General features: G+C 41.0%; 1 protein-coding gene across 4 annotated transcripts in view; it reads right to left on the bottom strand.

Moving 5' to 3' along the window:
• Positions 1-15778, bottom strand: part of ZNF25 (zinc finger protein 25) — a 30210-nt gene that overhangs the window by 12442 nt on the left and 1990 nt on the right. The window contains exons 1-2 of one of the 4 annotated variants that reach the window (XM_045437224.1): positions 14634-14744; positions 12517-12632 (exon numbers count right to left, since the gene is read on the bottom strand). In XM_045437224.1, coding sequence (XP_045293180.1) covers positions 12517-12531 — 15 coding nt within the window. In that variant the 5' untranslated portion in view covers positions 12532-12632; positions 14634-14744. Of the gene's footprint in view, positions 1-12516; positions 12633-12735; positions 13879-14113; positions 14224-14633; positions 14745-15778 lie in introns of those variants that run through there. The other 3 variants (XM_045437223.1, XM_045437222.1, XM_045437225.1) reach the window with 3 other exon arrangements.

A 15778-nucleotide genomic window follows, 5' to 3' on the forward strand; every position in this document is an offset into this window, starting at 1 on the left:
AGACTCAATGAAAACTACGCCATGACATGTACGGTCTGTGGCACGGTGGTGGGAAAAGCAGAGACAACTCCAGATGCCCGGGAAGGTGGAAGCTGAGGAGGAAGACAGTAGGGAGAAAAAGGGCCTGCACAGACTACAGTGCATAAACCAGGGACTCCAGAGAGCAATGTGCATGCCCAGGGCTGGACACAGGCTCAGAAAACACTAGAGAGGACACTGGGGCTGACATCCATCTCTGGCTAATTTTAGGGCTCTTCAAAAGAGGTGGAGGGTAAGGCAAAAGGGTAGACAGCATGGTTAAATGGAGAAGGAGTGCCCCAGTGCAGAGCCAATATGTAAATATCGAGTGAGTATTTGATTTTTCTTTTTGGTTCCAGAAGTTTAAGGAAATCTCTGTCACATCACCGGCTGACCTCTGAGATAATGGAACAGAAATGGCAATGACCACACTTGACAAGAAACATAGCCTTTGAAAAATTGGAGTAAACAAATGAACAAGTCCAGCCTTCAGCGAGCAGCAAAAGCAAACCATGGGGAGGGGGACAACCTGCTTTCCAGAGTTAAGCACATTATAATGTTTATTCATATTACAAAACTTCTAACCAAAAGGTAAAGGCATAAACAAGTAGGCCCATTCACAGGGGGAAAGAAAAGGAAATTGACAGGAATCATCCCTCAGATTATGCAAATACTGGATTTACTAGACAATTTAAATCGACTCTCTTAAGCGTGCTCAAAGGGCTATAGGAAACCACTGACAAAGAACTGAAAGAAACTAGGAGAACAATGTATGAACAAATAATATTAAAAAGGTACAAGTTATAAAAAGAAACCAAAAAGAAATTATGAAATTCAAAGGTACAGTAACTGGAATATAAAATTCAATACAACACATCGAAACAGATTTGAGCAGGCAGAAAAATCTGTAAGACTGAAGACATTTGAAATGAATCAGTCTGAGGAGAAGGAAACAAAGAATGAAGAAAGATGAACAGAGCCTAACAGGACCTGTGAGGGCACCATTAATCATACCAACAGAAGCAAACTGGGAGTCCCAGAGGAGAAGAGGCAGGAAAAGAGACATAATATTTGAAGAAATAATGGCCAGAAACTTCCCATATTTGATGCTAGACATAAATGTACACACAGGAAGCACAGTGAACTCCAAAAAGGAAAACTCAAAGAGCTCCATACCAATATACATTATAATCAAATTGTCAAAACCAGAGACAAAAAGTCTTTCAAAAGCAGCAAGATCCTCACTATGATTAAATCCTTAACAGAAACTTGGAGACCAGAGGCACTATGATGCGTTAAATTCCTGGAAGAAAAAAACTGCCAAACAAGAATTCTAGCAACACTGTCCTTCAGTAGTGCAGGAGAAATTAAAAGGTATTTGAAGATACAGGCTCGGGGACTAGCAGACTTGCCCTACAGGAAATGTCAAAGGGAGTTCTTCAGCTTGAAATGAAAAGACATTAGACAGTAATTCAAGGCCACATGAAGAACACAGGTAAAGGTGACCGTAGAAAAATATAAAAGCCTGTATTATTGTATATATTTTTAATGTTTGTTTATTTTTGATTTTAATGTTTGTTTATTTTTGAGAGAGTAAGACAGATCTGAGAGAGGAAGACACAGAATATGAAGCAGGCTCCAGGCTCTGAGCTGTCAGCACAGAGCCCGACACAGGGCTAGAACTCACAAATCACGCTTACGGACTAAGCCACCCAGGCACCCCTATTGTATTTTTTATTATAACTCCTCTTTATGTGCTGTATGGTTTAAAGTCAAATGAATAAAATAGTTAACTGTAAATCTAGGTTAGTGGGCACACAAAATACGAATATATGTGACACTAACAAAATGAAGGGGGAAGAATGAGCTGTTTCAGCAGTTGCTGTTATGCAAGTGAAGCTAGATTTGTATCACTTCAAATTGTTAGGAATTAGGGATATTAATTGTAATTGTCAGGGTAACCACTAGAAGATAACTTTTAAAAGGCGAAAGATTTATACGATCTGAAGAGAAACCAGAGTATGAAGATAACTTTTAAAAGTAACACAAAAATAAAAGGAAATGAGTAAATCAAAATGGCACACTAGAAAAAATTAAACACACAAAAACAAGACAGTCTTAGAGAAATTAAGGGAAATGAAGGAATACACCCAGAATAGATGTCAAATTGCAGAAGTAATTTAATTTAGGGTTTATGCTGGTTAAACTGAAGATTATAGGTTTTGAGGGAGAATAACAAAGAGTCCTCATCATAATATATCAGTATGGGGGCGTCTGCTTGGGATTCTCTCCTCCCTCTCTCTGTCTCTCCTGTTCACATGTGTGCGCATACCCTCTCTAAATAAATAAAACTGAAAAGTGTATAAAGTATAAAAGTATATATCAGTGTGGGTCCATAATACCACTGGTGATGATAACCTAGATTATTTGTTAAGGTAGTTTTTGCCAGTTTTCTCCACTGTAGAGTAGCTTTTTCTTTTTCACACTGTATTCTTTAAAAGAAATTTACTAAGTCCAGCACATACTCGAAGAGGGAGTAGGCCCCACCTGTAGAAGTTGGCACTATCTACATATATTGTAATTTTTCACAAAGAATATCCTCTTCTCCCTGCTTACTTATTTGTTCAGTCATTTATTTATATCGCTATGGCTTCAAGTATTTAATGTTTTGCGTTAGAATCCAATAGTGTGTGGGGCGTCTGGGCGGCTCAGGAAGTTGAGTGTCCAACTTCGGCTCAGGTCATGATTTTGTGGTTCGTGAGTCTGAGCCCCGTGTCGGGCTCTGTGTGCTGACAGCTCAGGGCTTGGAGCCCGCTTCGGATTCTGTGTCCCTCTCTCTCTGCCCCTCCCTCACTCATGCTCTGTCTCTCTCTCTCTCTGTGTCAAAAATAAACAAACATTAAAAAAATTAAAAAAAAAAAAAAAGAATCCAGTAGTGTGTTATTTTGTTGCTCAATTGTTCCAGCTTTGCCTACGAGAAGGTCTTTCAGGCTGGCTCCATGTCCACTTGACACGTCCTCATCTTTCTGAGCACATACGTTGTGACACTACAAAATTATATGGGCTTATTCTAAATTTCTATTACCTCATCCCTCAAATCAAATATTTCTCCATGTTATTCTAGTTCCCTTTCATTGGAGGATGGTAGTTAGAAATCAACACCTGTGAACCACGTATGATTGTTGCTACTAGACTCTCGTCACTGTTTACAGGCACTTCGGCAGAGTTAGAAAATATATGTGTATGAACTCGTGTATACACACATCCGTAATCATTTCTCTAAATACATATATGTCAAGCTAGTATATATTAAGGTAGTGTATATAAATTTGCTTTTCAATAAATGGGAGCTGGAATAAATGAGCATCCATATACAAAAAATGAACCTCAGCCAATAGCTTATACTTTATATACAAAAATCAACTCAAAATGAATTATAAACCTAAATGCAAAGTGTAAAACTACAGCATTTTTAGAAGATAGGAAAAAGTCTTCGTGACTCTGAGCTAAGCAAAAACTCTTTAGATACAACACCACAAAAAATTTAGAAAGAAAATCTGGAAGTCAGAAAAATTTGCTCTGTGAAAGTTATAGTTGAGTGGAAAGAGTAGGCACAGAAAGCGAGCAAATATTTGAAAATCACAGAGCACTCTCAAAATGCTTTGATCATATAAAGAACTCAAAATTCAGTAAGAAAATAACCTAATTTAAAACATTCGGGCAGAGAAGATATATAGATGGCAAATAAGCACATTAAAACATTTCCAGTATATTAGTCATTAGGAAAAATGCAAATTAAAACCACGATGGCCTACCACTACATCCCTATCAGCATCCCTTTTTTTCTTGAAAAAAAAAAAAAAAAAAAGAAACTGACAATACCAAATGCGGACAAAAATGTGAAGCGAGCAGAACTCTGCACTTTGTGGTGGGAATACAAAACAGTACGGCTACTCTGGAAACGGTTTGGCAGTTTCTTATGAAGTTAATCAAATACTTACAACATGACCAAGTAAGCACTTGCCTAGGTACCTATCCAAGATACATGAAAATCTAAACATAGAAAATCTAAGCACAAAAATCTAAACACAGATATTTGTAACAGCTCCTTTCATAACTGCCAGAAACCCAAATGTTTGTCAGCTGGTGAACAGATTAATGAATGGGGTACATACATACAAGTTCCTAGTCTCTAGCAATGAAAAAGGATGAGTTGCTGATACTTGGAACATGATTAAATCTCATGCATTATGCTAAATGCCAGTTGGTAGTCTTAAAAAACTACATACCATTTGGTTCAATTTATATGACATAACAAGAAAAGGCAAAATTATAGGGATAAAGAATAAACTGGTGATTGCCAGGAATTAGTGGTGGTGAGAGGGACCAAGAAAGTTTTGAGATGATGAAACCGTTCTATATCTTCACTGTGGTGATGACTGTGCCTTTATGCATGTGTCAAAACTCACTAAAATGTATACCCAAAACGAATGGATTTTGCTGTTAAGTTAAATAAGGAAGATAAGAACACAGCACAAAACAAAAACGACTTTACACCACAGAAGATACCAAGTATTCACAAGGATATCGAGAAACTGGAACCCCTGTCCATTGCTGGTGGGAATGTGAAATTGTGCAACTACTACAGAGGATATGTGTCGATTCCTCAAAAACCTAAGCCTATAATTACCACATGATCCAGTAATTCCACTCCTGGTTATATATCCAAAAGAACTCGGAGCGGGGACTCAAACAGATACCTGTACACAAGTATTCATAGCAGCATTATTCACAATAGCCACAAGGGGCAAATGTCCCAGTGTCCACGAAGACGAACGCATAACAGAGAAGCTGAGAAGATGGTGGAGTAGGAGGACCCCAAGCTCGCTCCATCCCATGGATACAAGCAGGTAACACATCACCGTGAATAACTCAGCAAACAACCAAGACAAGCAGAACAAACTCCACAGCTAAAAGTAGAGAAGAGGCAGGTGCCTGGGTCTGTTAAGCATCTGGCTTTGGCTCAGGTCATGATCTCACGGTCTGTGAGTTTGAGCGTGCGTTGGGCTCAGTGCTGATAGCTCAGGGCCTGGAGCCTGCTTCTGATTCTGTGTCTCTCTGCCCCTCCTCATGCTCTCTCTCAAAAATAAAGACACATTAAGAAAATAAAATATTTTTAAAAGTAGAGAAGCAGCTCCATCACAGAAGTCGGCTGAGAATATTATCAGAAGTGGATGCAAAAGTAAAGATGGAACTCATTAACTCATTAAAAGTTATAGAATCTTGATTTTTAATAAAACACCAATAGCAAAAAAAAAAAAAAAGATGAATGCATAAACTAAATGTAAACACAAACAGATGAATATCATTTTAAAGTCTTTAACAGGAAGGAAATCCTGTCACATGATACAGTGATGACACTATGCTGAATGAAATATGCCAGTTAAAAGGGGCAAATACTGTATGATTCTACTTATATGAAATGCCTAGAACAGTCAAGTTCATAGGTGAATAGATTGGTGGTTTCTAGGGGAAGGGGGAAGGGGAGTTACTGCTTAATAGGTAGAGTTTTAGTTTTGCAAGATGAAAAAAGTTTCAGAGATGGATGGTGGTGATGGTTGTACCATGATGTGAATGTACTTGATGTTACTGAACTATGCAATCAAAAATGGTTAAAATGGTAAATTTTATGTATATTTTGCTATAATTTTTTTTTAATTTTTTTTTTAACGTTTATTTATTTTTGGGACAGAGAGAGACAGAGCATGAACGGGGGGAGGGGCAGAGAGAGAGGGAGACACAGAATCGGAAACAGGCTTCAGGCTCTGAGCCGTCAGCCCAGAGCCTGACGCGGGGCTCGAACTCACGGACCGCGAGATCGTGACCTGGCTGAAGTCGGACGCTTAACCGACTGCGCCACCCAGGCGCCCCTATTTTGCTATAATTAATAAAAGCAAAAGCCAATACCCACAAAACGCACTAAAAAAACTATAAAAGTATCAAACGTTGGCATACACACCAGACTTAGAGGGATCAAAATCCCAGAAAAAAAGAAATTGATTGGAATGAGTCCTATGCCTTTAATTCGTATTCTCAGGGCATTTTCAAATTTCATAAGCAGGGAAAAAATGCAGGGCAGAAAATATCTTAGAGCTGGCATCTCAGGAATAAGGATAAGAAGCTAGTTCTGAATAGAATGTAGAAAAGGAAAAGAGAAGCTGATCTCACTATAACCATGAGAACAAGCCCCTAACCTAGAAAATTACAAGTTTTCCAAAACCTCGAAGAGAACCAAGAATCCAAAGATGAACAAAGGAAAAAAACTCAGAAGAGAAAAGAAAACCACAACTTCTTTCACTTTTGGGGGCTAGTAGGGGACAGAGAGAACCAGGCCAACTTTTCGCAAAATGTTCATGTTTGCTTGCGGGCTTCTGTGACCTATTAGAATCGCTAAGAGCTTTAGTCACAAAGCAAGTGATCGCCAACCTGCCATTTGATACTATCTGGTTTCATATTCAAAACAGAAGCCTAGTGTCTGCCGCACTTTTACTTCCCAAGTGTCTCAAGGTGATCAATTTATTTTGAGTTGGAGAACCAGGGAATGTTTCAGCAGCACATATAATAAGTCGGGGAAGCAGTTTCTGGAACCAACTAGGAAGGTCCATAACAGACACGGATGCTCTGAAGTACAAACAGCCACCAGTTTTCCCCCGAGCCCTCTACTGAGTACGTGGTGTCAACCCTCCAGTGGCTGGGGGCAGAGACGATGGGCAGGACGAGAGGTCTCAGATGGGGAAGGCTCTGCAGGAACTTCTCAGTTACTCCTCAGTAGCCTAGCTGGTGGCTAGGCTGCACAGCAGATCACTGGAGACCTGGTGGCGCTCAGATCCCAAGCTGTGCTGAAGAGAAAGCCTGCATCCTGCCCTGAAATCATCTGAAGCCAGTGGTGAACTGACCCTAATGTCCAGGGTCAGCTCAAGTATATCTCAGATCAGTTTAGCAACCAGACTGATGAAGGGATGTGCCTTTTTCTGGAGCTATTATTTACTTTGACCTCTACTGTCCCTTTATAAAATGTCTAGCACATAATACAGAATTAGGGGACATGCAAAAAAGTAGAAAATTTTGATACATACTAAAAAAAGAAGCCTAGGGGCGCCTGGATGGGTCAGTTGGTTAGGCGTCCATTCAGGTCATGATCTCAAGGTTAATGGGATCAAGCTCCATATCAGGCTCTGCATGGACAGTGTGGGGCCTGCTTGGGATTCTTTCTTTCTCCTTCTCTCTCTGCCCCTCCCCAGCTCACACGCATGCACACATTCTCTCTCAAAATCAGTAAACAGACTTAAAAACAAAGAAGCCTATTGAAGCAGACACAACCTAGATGTTGGGATTAGCAGATAAGGACTTCAAAGTAATTACAATAAAATGTTAAATGACTTCATGAAAAAACAGACTGGAAATGAAAGAATGGGGAGTCATAGCAGAAAAAACAAAAACCCAGGAATTTTTAGAATTAAAAGATACAGTATCAGAAGTGGATTCTGTGGGCTTATGAAGAGAATTAACAAAACAGAAGGAAACTATGAACTTGAAAAAAACTCTGTTCAACAGAAATATCCAAACTAAAAAACTAAAATAGCCTCCAAACTAAATACAGCATTTGAAGATATTCAGGACAATATGTACATGGTGTCTAACATTTGTGTAACTGCAATCTTAGATCTTAGGAAGAAAAAGAGAGAATGGGGCAAAGAAAATATCTGAAAGTGTTCAAGAATTTCCTGAAATGATAAAAGGAACAAACCATAAGTCTTTATCATCCCAGAGGGATAAAACAAAACAAACTGTACCTAAGCACATCACAGTCTAACTGTCAAAAACTAAGGATAAAATGGAAAATCTCTTTTGTTTTTTAAGGTTATTTATTTATTTTGAGAGAGAGAGGGAGAAAGAGTACAAGTGGGGGAGGGCCAGAGAGAGAGGGAAGAGAGAGAGAATCCCAAGCAGGCTCCCTGCTGTCAGCACAGAGCCTGATGCAGGGCTCGAACTCATGAACTGTGAGCTCATGACCTGACCCAAACCAAGAGTTGGACACTAAACCGAATGAGCCACCCAGGCACCCCAAGATAAGACTGAAAATCTTAAGCACAAGTGGAGGAAAAAGACACATTATTTCAGATGAATAACAATGAGACTGACATCTCAGAAACAGAAGACAAAGGCATCCTATAAATGCAGAAATGAATAAAATGCTCAGCATCGAGGTCTATATTTGGCAAAAAAATATCCTTTAAAAACCAAGGTGAAATAAAGACATTATCAGAAAGACAAAAGAAGTGAATTTGTCGCTGTCACTCCTGCACTACATGAAATGATAAAACAAGCTGCTTCAGCTGAAGGGAAAAGACATCAGAGACAATCCCAGACCTGTAGGAAGGAATACAGATACCTGTATATACAGATATTTGTATAAACATAAAGCAGTATTTTATGTGCATACACACGTGCATACTCAAGTTACTTTAAAAAGTCAATACCGTTTAAAGTAAAAATAACAAATATTTGGGGTTAAAACTGTATGTAAAAGTGAGATATAAGACAAGGACCACACGGGTGGGAGGATGTAAATTGAATTATGCTGAAGAAAGTTACTATATTGTTCATGAATAAATATTACTTGCAGACATAGGTGATAAGTTAATGGTGCATACTGTAGTCACCAGGCTAAGCAATAAACAAAATAACACAAAAGTAGAGCTTAAAAGTCAATAATACTCAAAATGCTCAACCTACACGAAGTACAACAAATCTCATTAGGATAATGAAAAATCCACACACAAACGTACTAGAATAAGATCTTAAAAATAGCTAGTCCAAAACACACAAATTTACTTTAGATGTCTGACAAATTAAAAGGTGAGTTTTCAATAGTATAATATAGTGAAATGCTTTCAATGTTTTAAAACAGAAGAACTTCCAACCAAGAGTTGTATACACAGTGAAAAAGTTCATTTATATTTCAGAAAAACCAAAGTGAGAATTTTCCACCAGCAGATCCTCACTAAAACAAGGAAACAAGCAGAATAAAAACAATAATTATAAGGGCACTTGGGTGGCTCAGTCGGTTAAGCGGTCGACTTCAGCTCAGGTCATGTTCTCAGTTTGTGAATTCGAGCTCCACGTCGGGCTCTGTGTTAACAGCTCAGAGCCTGGAGCCTGCTTCAGATTCTGTGTCTCCCAATCTCTGCCCCTTCGCTGCTCTGGCTCTGTCCCTCTCTCTCTCAAATGTTTAAATAAACATTAAATTTTTTTTTTTAAAAAAACAGTAATTATAAAGGATGTTTTCAAAGAGAAGAAATTTATGCCAACACAACTTTAGGGATAAAAAAGATCTAATTTGACCAAAATGGCTATGAACAAATAAAAAAATACAGTATCTGCAGAAAATGAACTTTTCTAAGAGTTGGTCGTGAACACTGTACTCAAAGTTACTTCAAAAAACAAAAAGGCTCGCTAGTCATTTGTGCTGTCCCAAACTGACCGTTCAACTCAGCAATTAGTTACAGAGCCTAACACAGGGGAAACACTGTAGCACCGTCGAGTGAATTCTGGATCAGGAGAATGGCACATAGATATACATTCAAAACTGACAGAAGCAGAACTGTAGAGTAGGTAAGTTTGGTTTTGTTTGTTTGTTTGTTTGTTTTTTTTGAGCTTCCTCCTACATTATTTCTCCCTCTTTCCAAAGCCTCTTTCTCCCACTATCATGCCCAAAAGCTACGATTTTTAGTTAGTAACAGATAATGTCTACATAGGGGGGGTGCCTGGGTGGCTCAGTCGGTTGAGCATCTGACTTTGGCTCAGGTCATGATTTCACAGTTTGTGAGTTCAAGCCCCGCATCAGGTTCCACGCTGACAGTGGGGTTCTCTGTCTCTGTCTCTCTCTCTCTCCCTGCCCCTCCCTAGCTTGCTCACTTTGTCTCAGAATACATAACAAACTTAGAAAAAAGAATCCAATACCAACAAGCCCTGTGTAATAACTGGCTGTAAAATGTTTGGGGCACTGGGTGGCTCAGTCAGTTAAGTGGCCAACTCTTGGTTTTGGCTCAGGTCATGACCGCACGGTTCGTGGGTTCAAGTCCTGCATCAGGCTCCACACTGAAGCTGGGGGCCTGCTTGGGATTCTCCCTCTCTCCCTCTCTCTCTGCCCCTCCCCTGCTCATGCTGTCTCTGTCTCTCTCAAAATAAACAAACTTAAAAAAACTTCAGCTTAAAAAAAAAAGATAATGTCTGTTCAAAAAATTTATGATACAGTAGAAATACCATGTCAGAAGTTGGGCTGTGATAGTTATGTAAGAGTGACTATGTCAAGTGCTTACCAAAGGGCTGGGAATTTAAAACAAAGATATGGTTACCACAGAACTCAGCATTCATTTTTCTCTGGGTAATGAATGGTGAGAGGAGATTAAGGTGGGGCACACAGGGGCTTCCAAGATACTAGTAATTGTCATTTCTTAAGCCAGATAGGGGATACAGCTGTGTTTCATTAATATTCCCTAAAATTTACATATACATTATGCACATTGTTTTGAATGACTTTTAAATAAATAAATAAATAAAATTGAAATTCAGTGTTTCTCCAGCCCACAAGGTCCTACATATTCTAGCCCCTTCTACGTCTTTGATTTTACCTCTAGGTCATTCTTCCCTAGGTTGCCTCTAGCTTCAATGTCTTGAATACTGTTTCTGGAACACGCCTCAAGGTGCTTGTATTTATTGTTCTTCCTATCTAGAATGCTCTTCTCCTAGAATTCTACTTGGTTCCCTTATTTAATTTAGGACATTTCTCAAATATTACTTAAAAAAAATTTTTTTTTTTAATGTTTATTTATTTTTGAGACAGAGAGAGACAGAGCATGAACAGGGGAGCGGCAGAGAGAGAGGCAGACACAGAATCTGAAGCAGGCTCCAGCTCTGAGCTTTCAGCACAGAGCCCGACGCGGGGCTCGAACTCCCGGACCCTGAGATCATGACCTGAGCCGAAGTCGGATGCTTAACCGACTGAGCCACCCAGGCGCCCCTCAAATATTACTTTTTAGAGCGGTGTTCCCCAATCAACTTATCCCCTGTTCCTCACTTCTCTGTATCATGCTGTCCTTGTAACTGCTTGTTTACCTCTGAGCACATACACGAGGAATATCACTCAAATGCTGACACATATAGAAAATATATCACATTTATTCGTATCCCCACCAATCTCCTCAGAAAAATCTTATACGTTAGAAGTTGTCTGCTTCACAGCGGAGGATACAATTTTCCAAAATTCTAAGTTTCACTTGAAACCTCAACTTTTTTTTTTTTTTAATTTTTTTTAATGTTTATTTGAGACAGAGAGAGACAGAGCATGAATGGGGGAGGGTCAGAGAGAGAGGGAGACACAGAATCTGAAACAGGCTCCAGGCTCTGAGCTGTCAGCACAGAGCCTGATGCGGGGCTCGAACTCACGGACCGTGAGATCATGGCCTGAGCCGAAGTCGGACACTTAACTGACTGAGCCACCCAGGCGCCCCGAAACCTCAACTTTTAACATTGGCAATAAATACCAAGAGTCATTTTCCTTGAAGTGACAGGCTCACTTCAGCCATTTTTGGGAAAATGGTAAATACTTCTCCGAATAACTATAGTTTGTCTGACAGTTGCTCTTTCAAGCAAAAAAGGTGGCCAGGAGAGCTCACAAATCACTTGCACAAGTGCTTTTCCTAAATGACCAACCATCATTCCTCAGTATGCAGCAAAAAGAACTGTATGTGCACTTCCCATTTGGTCATACTGAATAGTAAAAAGGGGTGTGTTTGGGGGGCGCCTGGGTGGCTCAGTTGGGTGTCCGACTTTGGTTCAGGTCAGGATCTCACAGTTCACGAGTTCGAGCCCCACACTGGGCCCTGTGCTGACAGCTCAGAGCCTGGAGCCTTCTTCGTTTGGATTCTGTGTCTTCCTCTGTATCTGCCCCTCCCCCACTTGCACTGTCTCTCTCTTTCCAAAATGAATATTAAAAAAAAAAAAAAGATGGGTATTCGGGGGGTCAAAATGTAATAAAATTAGTTACTTTTACTGTTTCATCAAGGCTGTCCTTAAGTGAAGGTGAATTTTTTACTGTTGAGTACACTGTTGAATACAGTCACCTGCTATCATTGTCTCATTCATGTCCAACAGCAATCTATTCACCACTGCTTTTACACCATCAGTGTAAAAGGCAATTTGCATCTTAGTATTAGGTTCTGACCTGATACACTCCTTTGAAAAGGTCTTGGGGAAGCCAGGGGTCTGCATTCTGGAACTGCTGTGTTATTCAAACAGTATTTTCCCTGAAGGTAATTTTTAACTATTTCCACTTTTCTAGTTTAATATATGGGCTCTTTTTCGTAAAACTCACTGAAAATACACACACACACACACACACACACACACACACACAGGGCTAAATAAATGACTCACCTGATACTTGTTCATTTTCTGCTGCTCTTGGGAAAGGATAGAAACTATGAAGCCAGAACAGGGAAAGGTGGAAGACAGAAGTCTTAAGAGACCTTATCTTGCCGCTCAGGAATCACCTGTGAGAAATTTCCATACATTTTAGTCAAACATAAACCCCTAGGAAAATATCCCTTTGAGCCATGAGAAGGAATAGAAAGGGCATGATAAAGGAATACCCACCTGTCCATTGGTGACTCTGATACAACCTGGATGAATCTGGGAAATTTTTGAGTGAATCTAAACATTTCTTTCCTACTAGCTGTTTTGCAAATTATGTACCCATTTACTAAATAATACAAAAGAATTGAAAACTTAAACATCCAATAAGAGCAAGTTAGGCGAAATGTGTAACACATATCCAAAGTGTGGATCCCTATGCTGGCATTACAAATGATGTTGAAAAGCACTGATAAAGAAGTGTTTGTTACATAACAATTGTTCCTATTAACATTATAAACCCCACGAAGTTAGAAAGTCTTCAGAGCTCTCAAAAATTAACATGTCTCTTCTCCCTAAATTGCAGTTTCTCAAAAATCACTTCTCTAAGACACCAGTTTTGACTTAAGCATGGTGCAGTGGACCTGGAGACTTTGGTTCCGTGCTAGTCTCTGGCATTAACAAACCTAGTGACTTCGTTTCAGTGGTATTATATTTAACGTGAGGAGGAATTAGATCTAATTTTGAAACTTTCATGTACCATTTTGATTCTGTAAATTTTCACTCAGTGCCACAAATCCCGACAGTACCCTGGAATTCACTGTCCCCTCCAAGCCTGGGCTGGGCCAAGGGTAAAATTTAATTAGGCCTCGAAGAATGATGACAGGGACACAAATCTAACTTCTAAAATAACAATTTGACACCATAAATCCCAGAACAGGCCCTTGATGTAGGTAAGCAAAAGGTAACTAGATGCCATAATGCTGAGATAGCAGAAAGCTCTTCCCGATGGCCTGATGCTTACAAAATGCCTAATAATAAGCCCAGATACACCAGCCAGAGGCATTATGATAGCACCTTAATAACACGGAGCAAGGATGAAATTCCAGTTTTTGTCTTTTTAACAAAGTGTGTCCCATTCCCCCTCTAGAAAGTAGTCTCCGGCTTGGAGAGGATTCCCAGCTTCTCCAATAACACGTAAGATTCAGGGCTCAATTTACATGTGTAACAGTCCTCTGAGAATACAAATAGGTTGGAGAATGAGGGAAGGGCCTCAATTATCCTTTTGACACAAGGGTTCTGAGGAAACCTCAAGAATTTTTGTTAATTGAACACTAGGTTAGGTCCATTACACTCCACAGTTATGCTTAGGGACAATTATTGTACTAAATACAGCCCAAGGCTGTAGGAAACCGCATGAACCAAAGAGTAAATAAAACGAATTTACCCACCCCCGTCACCGCTAACGCTGAGTAAACCAATCAATTTCCGACCTTTCGTACTCCTGTTTATGAAAATGGAGGTGGTTAATGCCGATTCAAAGGATGGTCATGATGATTATGATTAAATGAGCCAAGAATGAAAAGAACAGCATACCTCGGTAATAATAAAAGCAGCTCACCTTTATTGAGTCCTTATCAAACTTTATATATACGGCCCTATTTAATACAGCAAACAACCCCAGTAGTTAGTGTGGTTATTTTACAGATGAATGTCCGAGTCGTACCCAGGTCATCCTGCCCAGTTAAGTGGCGGGCACCGGACGCGCGCAGGTCCCCCAGGCGGACACCGCCGCGGCGCCGACAGCCACGCCAGCAGCCACGCCAGCGCGGACGCGGCGGGCCCGGGGTCCACGTCACAACAGCCGTTCCCCCCGCGTCCCTCCCCGCTGCTCCCGCGGCCCAGGCCAACTCGGGCAGCCCGGCTCCGCAGGTCGAGAGCCAGGCTTCTGGGGAGGGGCGGCAGGTGGACAACGGGCTTCCCCGCCAAGCCCCCTGCCCGGCCCCCTCCCCAGTCCTCGGAGGCCAGCCTGGCGCTCAGAGGGGGGCGGCGCCTTCCAAGTTCTCCGACTCGTCGCAGCCGCGGAGACCCGGCTTCCCCCCGCCCCCGGCCTCGCACCCGCAGAGAGGCCTCCGACACACCTGCAGGGGCTCGGCCACCGCTCCCGGCCCGCGCAGGTTCCAGGCCCCGCCCTCTGCCGCACCGCGGAGACCTGCAGGCCCTGGAGTCCTATCCCGCCCTGGGGCAGGAGACAGAAGATGGCGACTATCAAAAGGAGAATTGCGCATGCCCAAAAGCCCCGCGCGCCTCACTCTGGAACTACGCTTCCCAGAAGCCTCGATAGCAACTCCATTTTGGATGACATATGCTAATACGGCCTGGCCTCCTCCAGCCGCCTGAGCGCTGCTGGGATTTTCGGGACGCCCCCCCCCCCCCCCCCGTGATTACTCACAGTGACAGCTGGTGACAGTGGCAGCCCACAGTCAGGGGGCTTGAAAACAGATAACTAACCGGAAGCGGTGCGAATATTGATCAAGTACTTGGAACCAAATACAACAATACATTCAAATAATAATGCCCACTGACATCTGACTTTTATTTTAGGAATGCTAGTTTTCAAAATTATGCAAATGACACGTGAAATCTGTAATAAGGAGAAAATACGTATAGGCTAAAACAGAAAACTAGTACCACACATACCATTGCCCAAAAGAAAGAAAAGTTTAATGTGAGTGCACAGTCTGAGATTTTTTTTTTTTTACTCATTTTATGCTAATAGTATAAAATAACTCCTTTCACTAGGGAATATGCACTGAATGTGCAGTGATTTCCTGGTCAGTCACATTATGACATTAACTTAGTTTTGTGCCAACAAAAATGAATTTCCATTCAGTGTAATGACAAAAAAAAATTTTTTTTTTGGTAAGATTAACTTTAAAACCTAAAATCCATGTAGACAAAATATACATACACATTTGAGTATGTGTATATTATGTATACATACACACATAGCTGGCTCGCAGGGTGGAGCAACTGGATGTGGGAGTCCCAAACAGACCAGGTTCAGCCACCAATTGCTGAGAAGGCAGAGAGACTAGCGGTAGTGAAACAAGAAAGGAATTTACTTTTAGTGAGGCTAACACTGGGAAGACAGCGGACTAGCATCTCAAAGACTGTCCCCCAAGTGCTAAAAATGCTTCCAGGTTTATTTTTCAAAATGTGGGGCAAAGGATGGTGGGTACTGCAAGGAGGCAGTGAGAGTCGAATGATCATTGTCTTGGAGTCA

The sequence above is a fragment of the Leopardus geoffroyi genome, chromosome D2, assembly GCF_018350155.1.
Source record: "Leopardus geoffroyi isolate Oge1 chromosome D2, O.geoffroyi_Oge1_pat1.0, whole genome shotgun sequence".
Taxonomy (NCBI): domain Eukaryota; kingdom Metazoa; phylum Chordata; class Mammalia; order Carnivora; family Felidae; genus Leopardus; species Leopardus geoffroyi.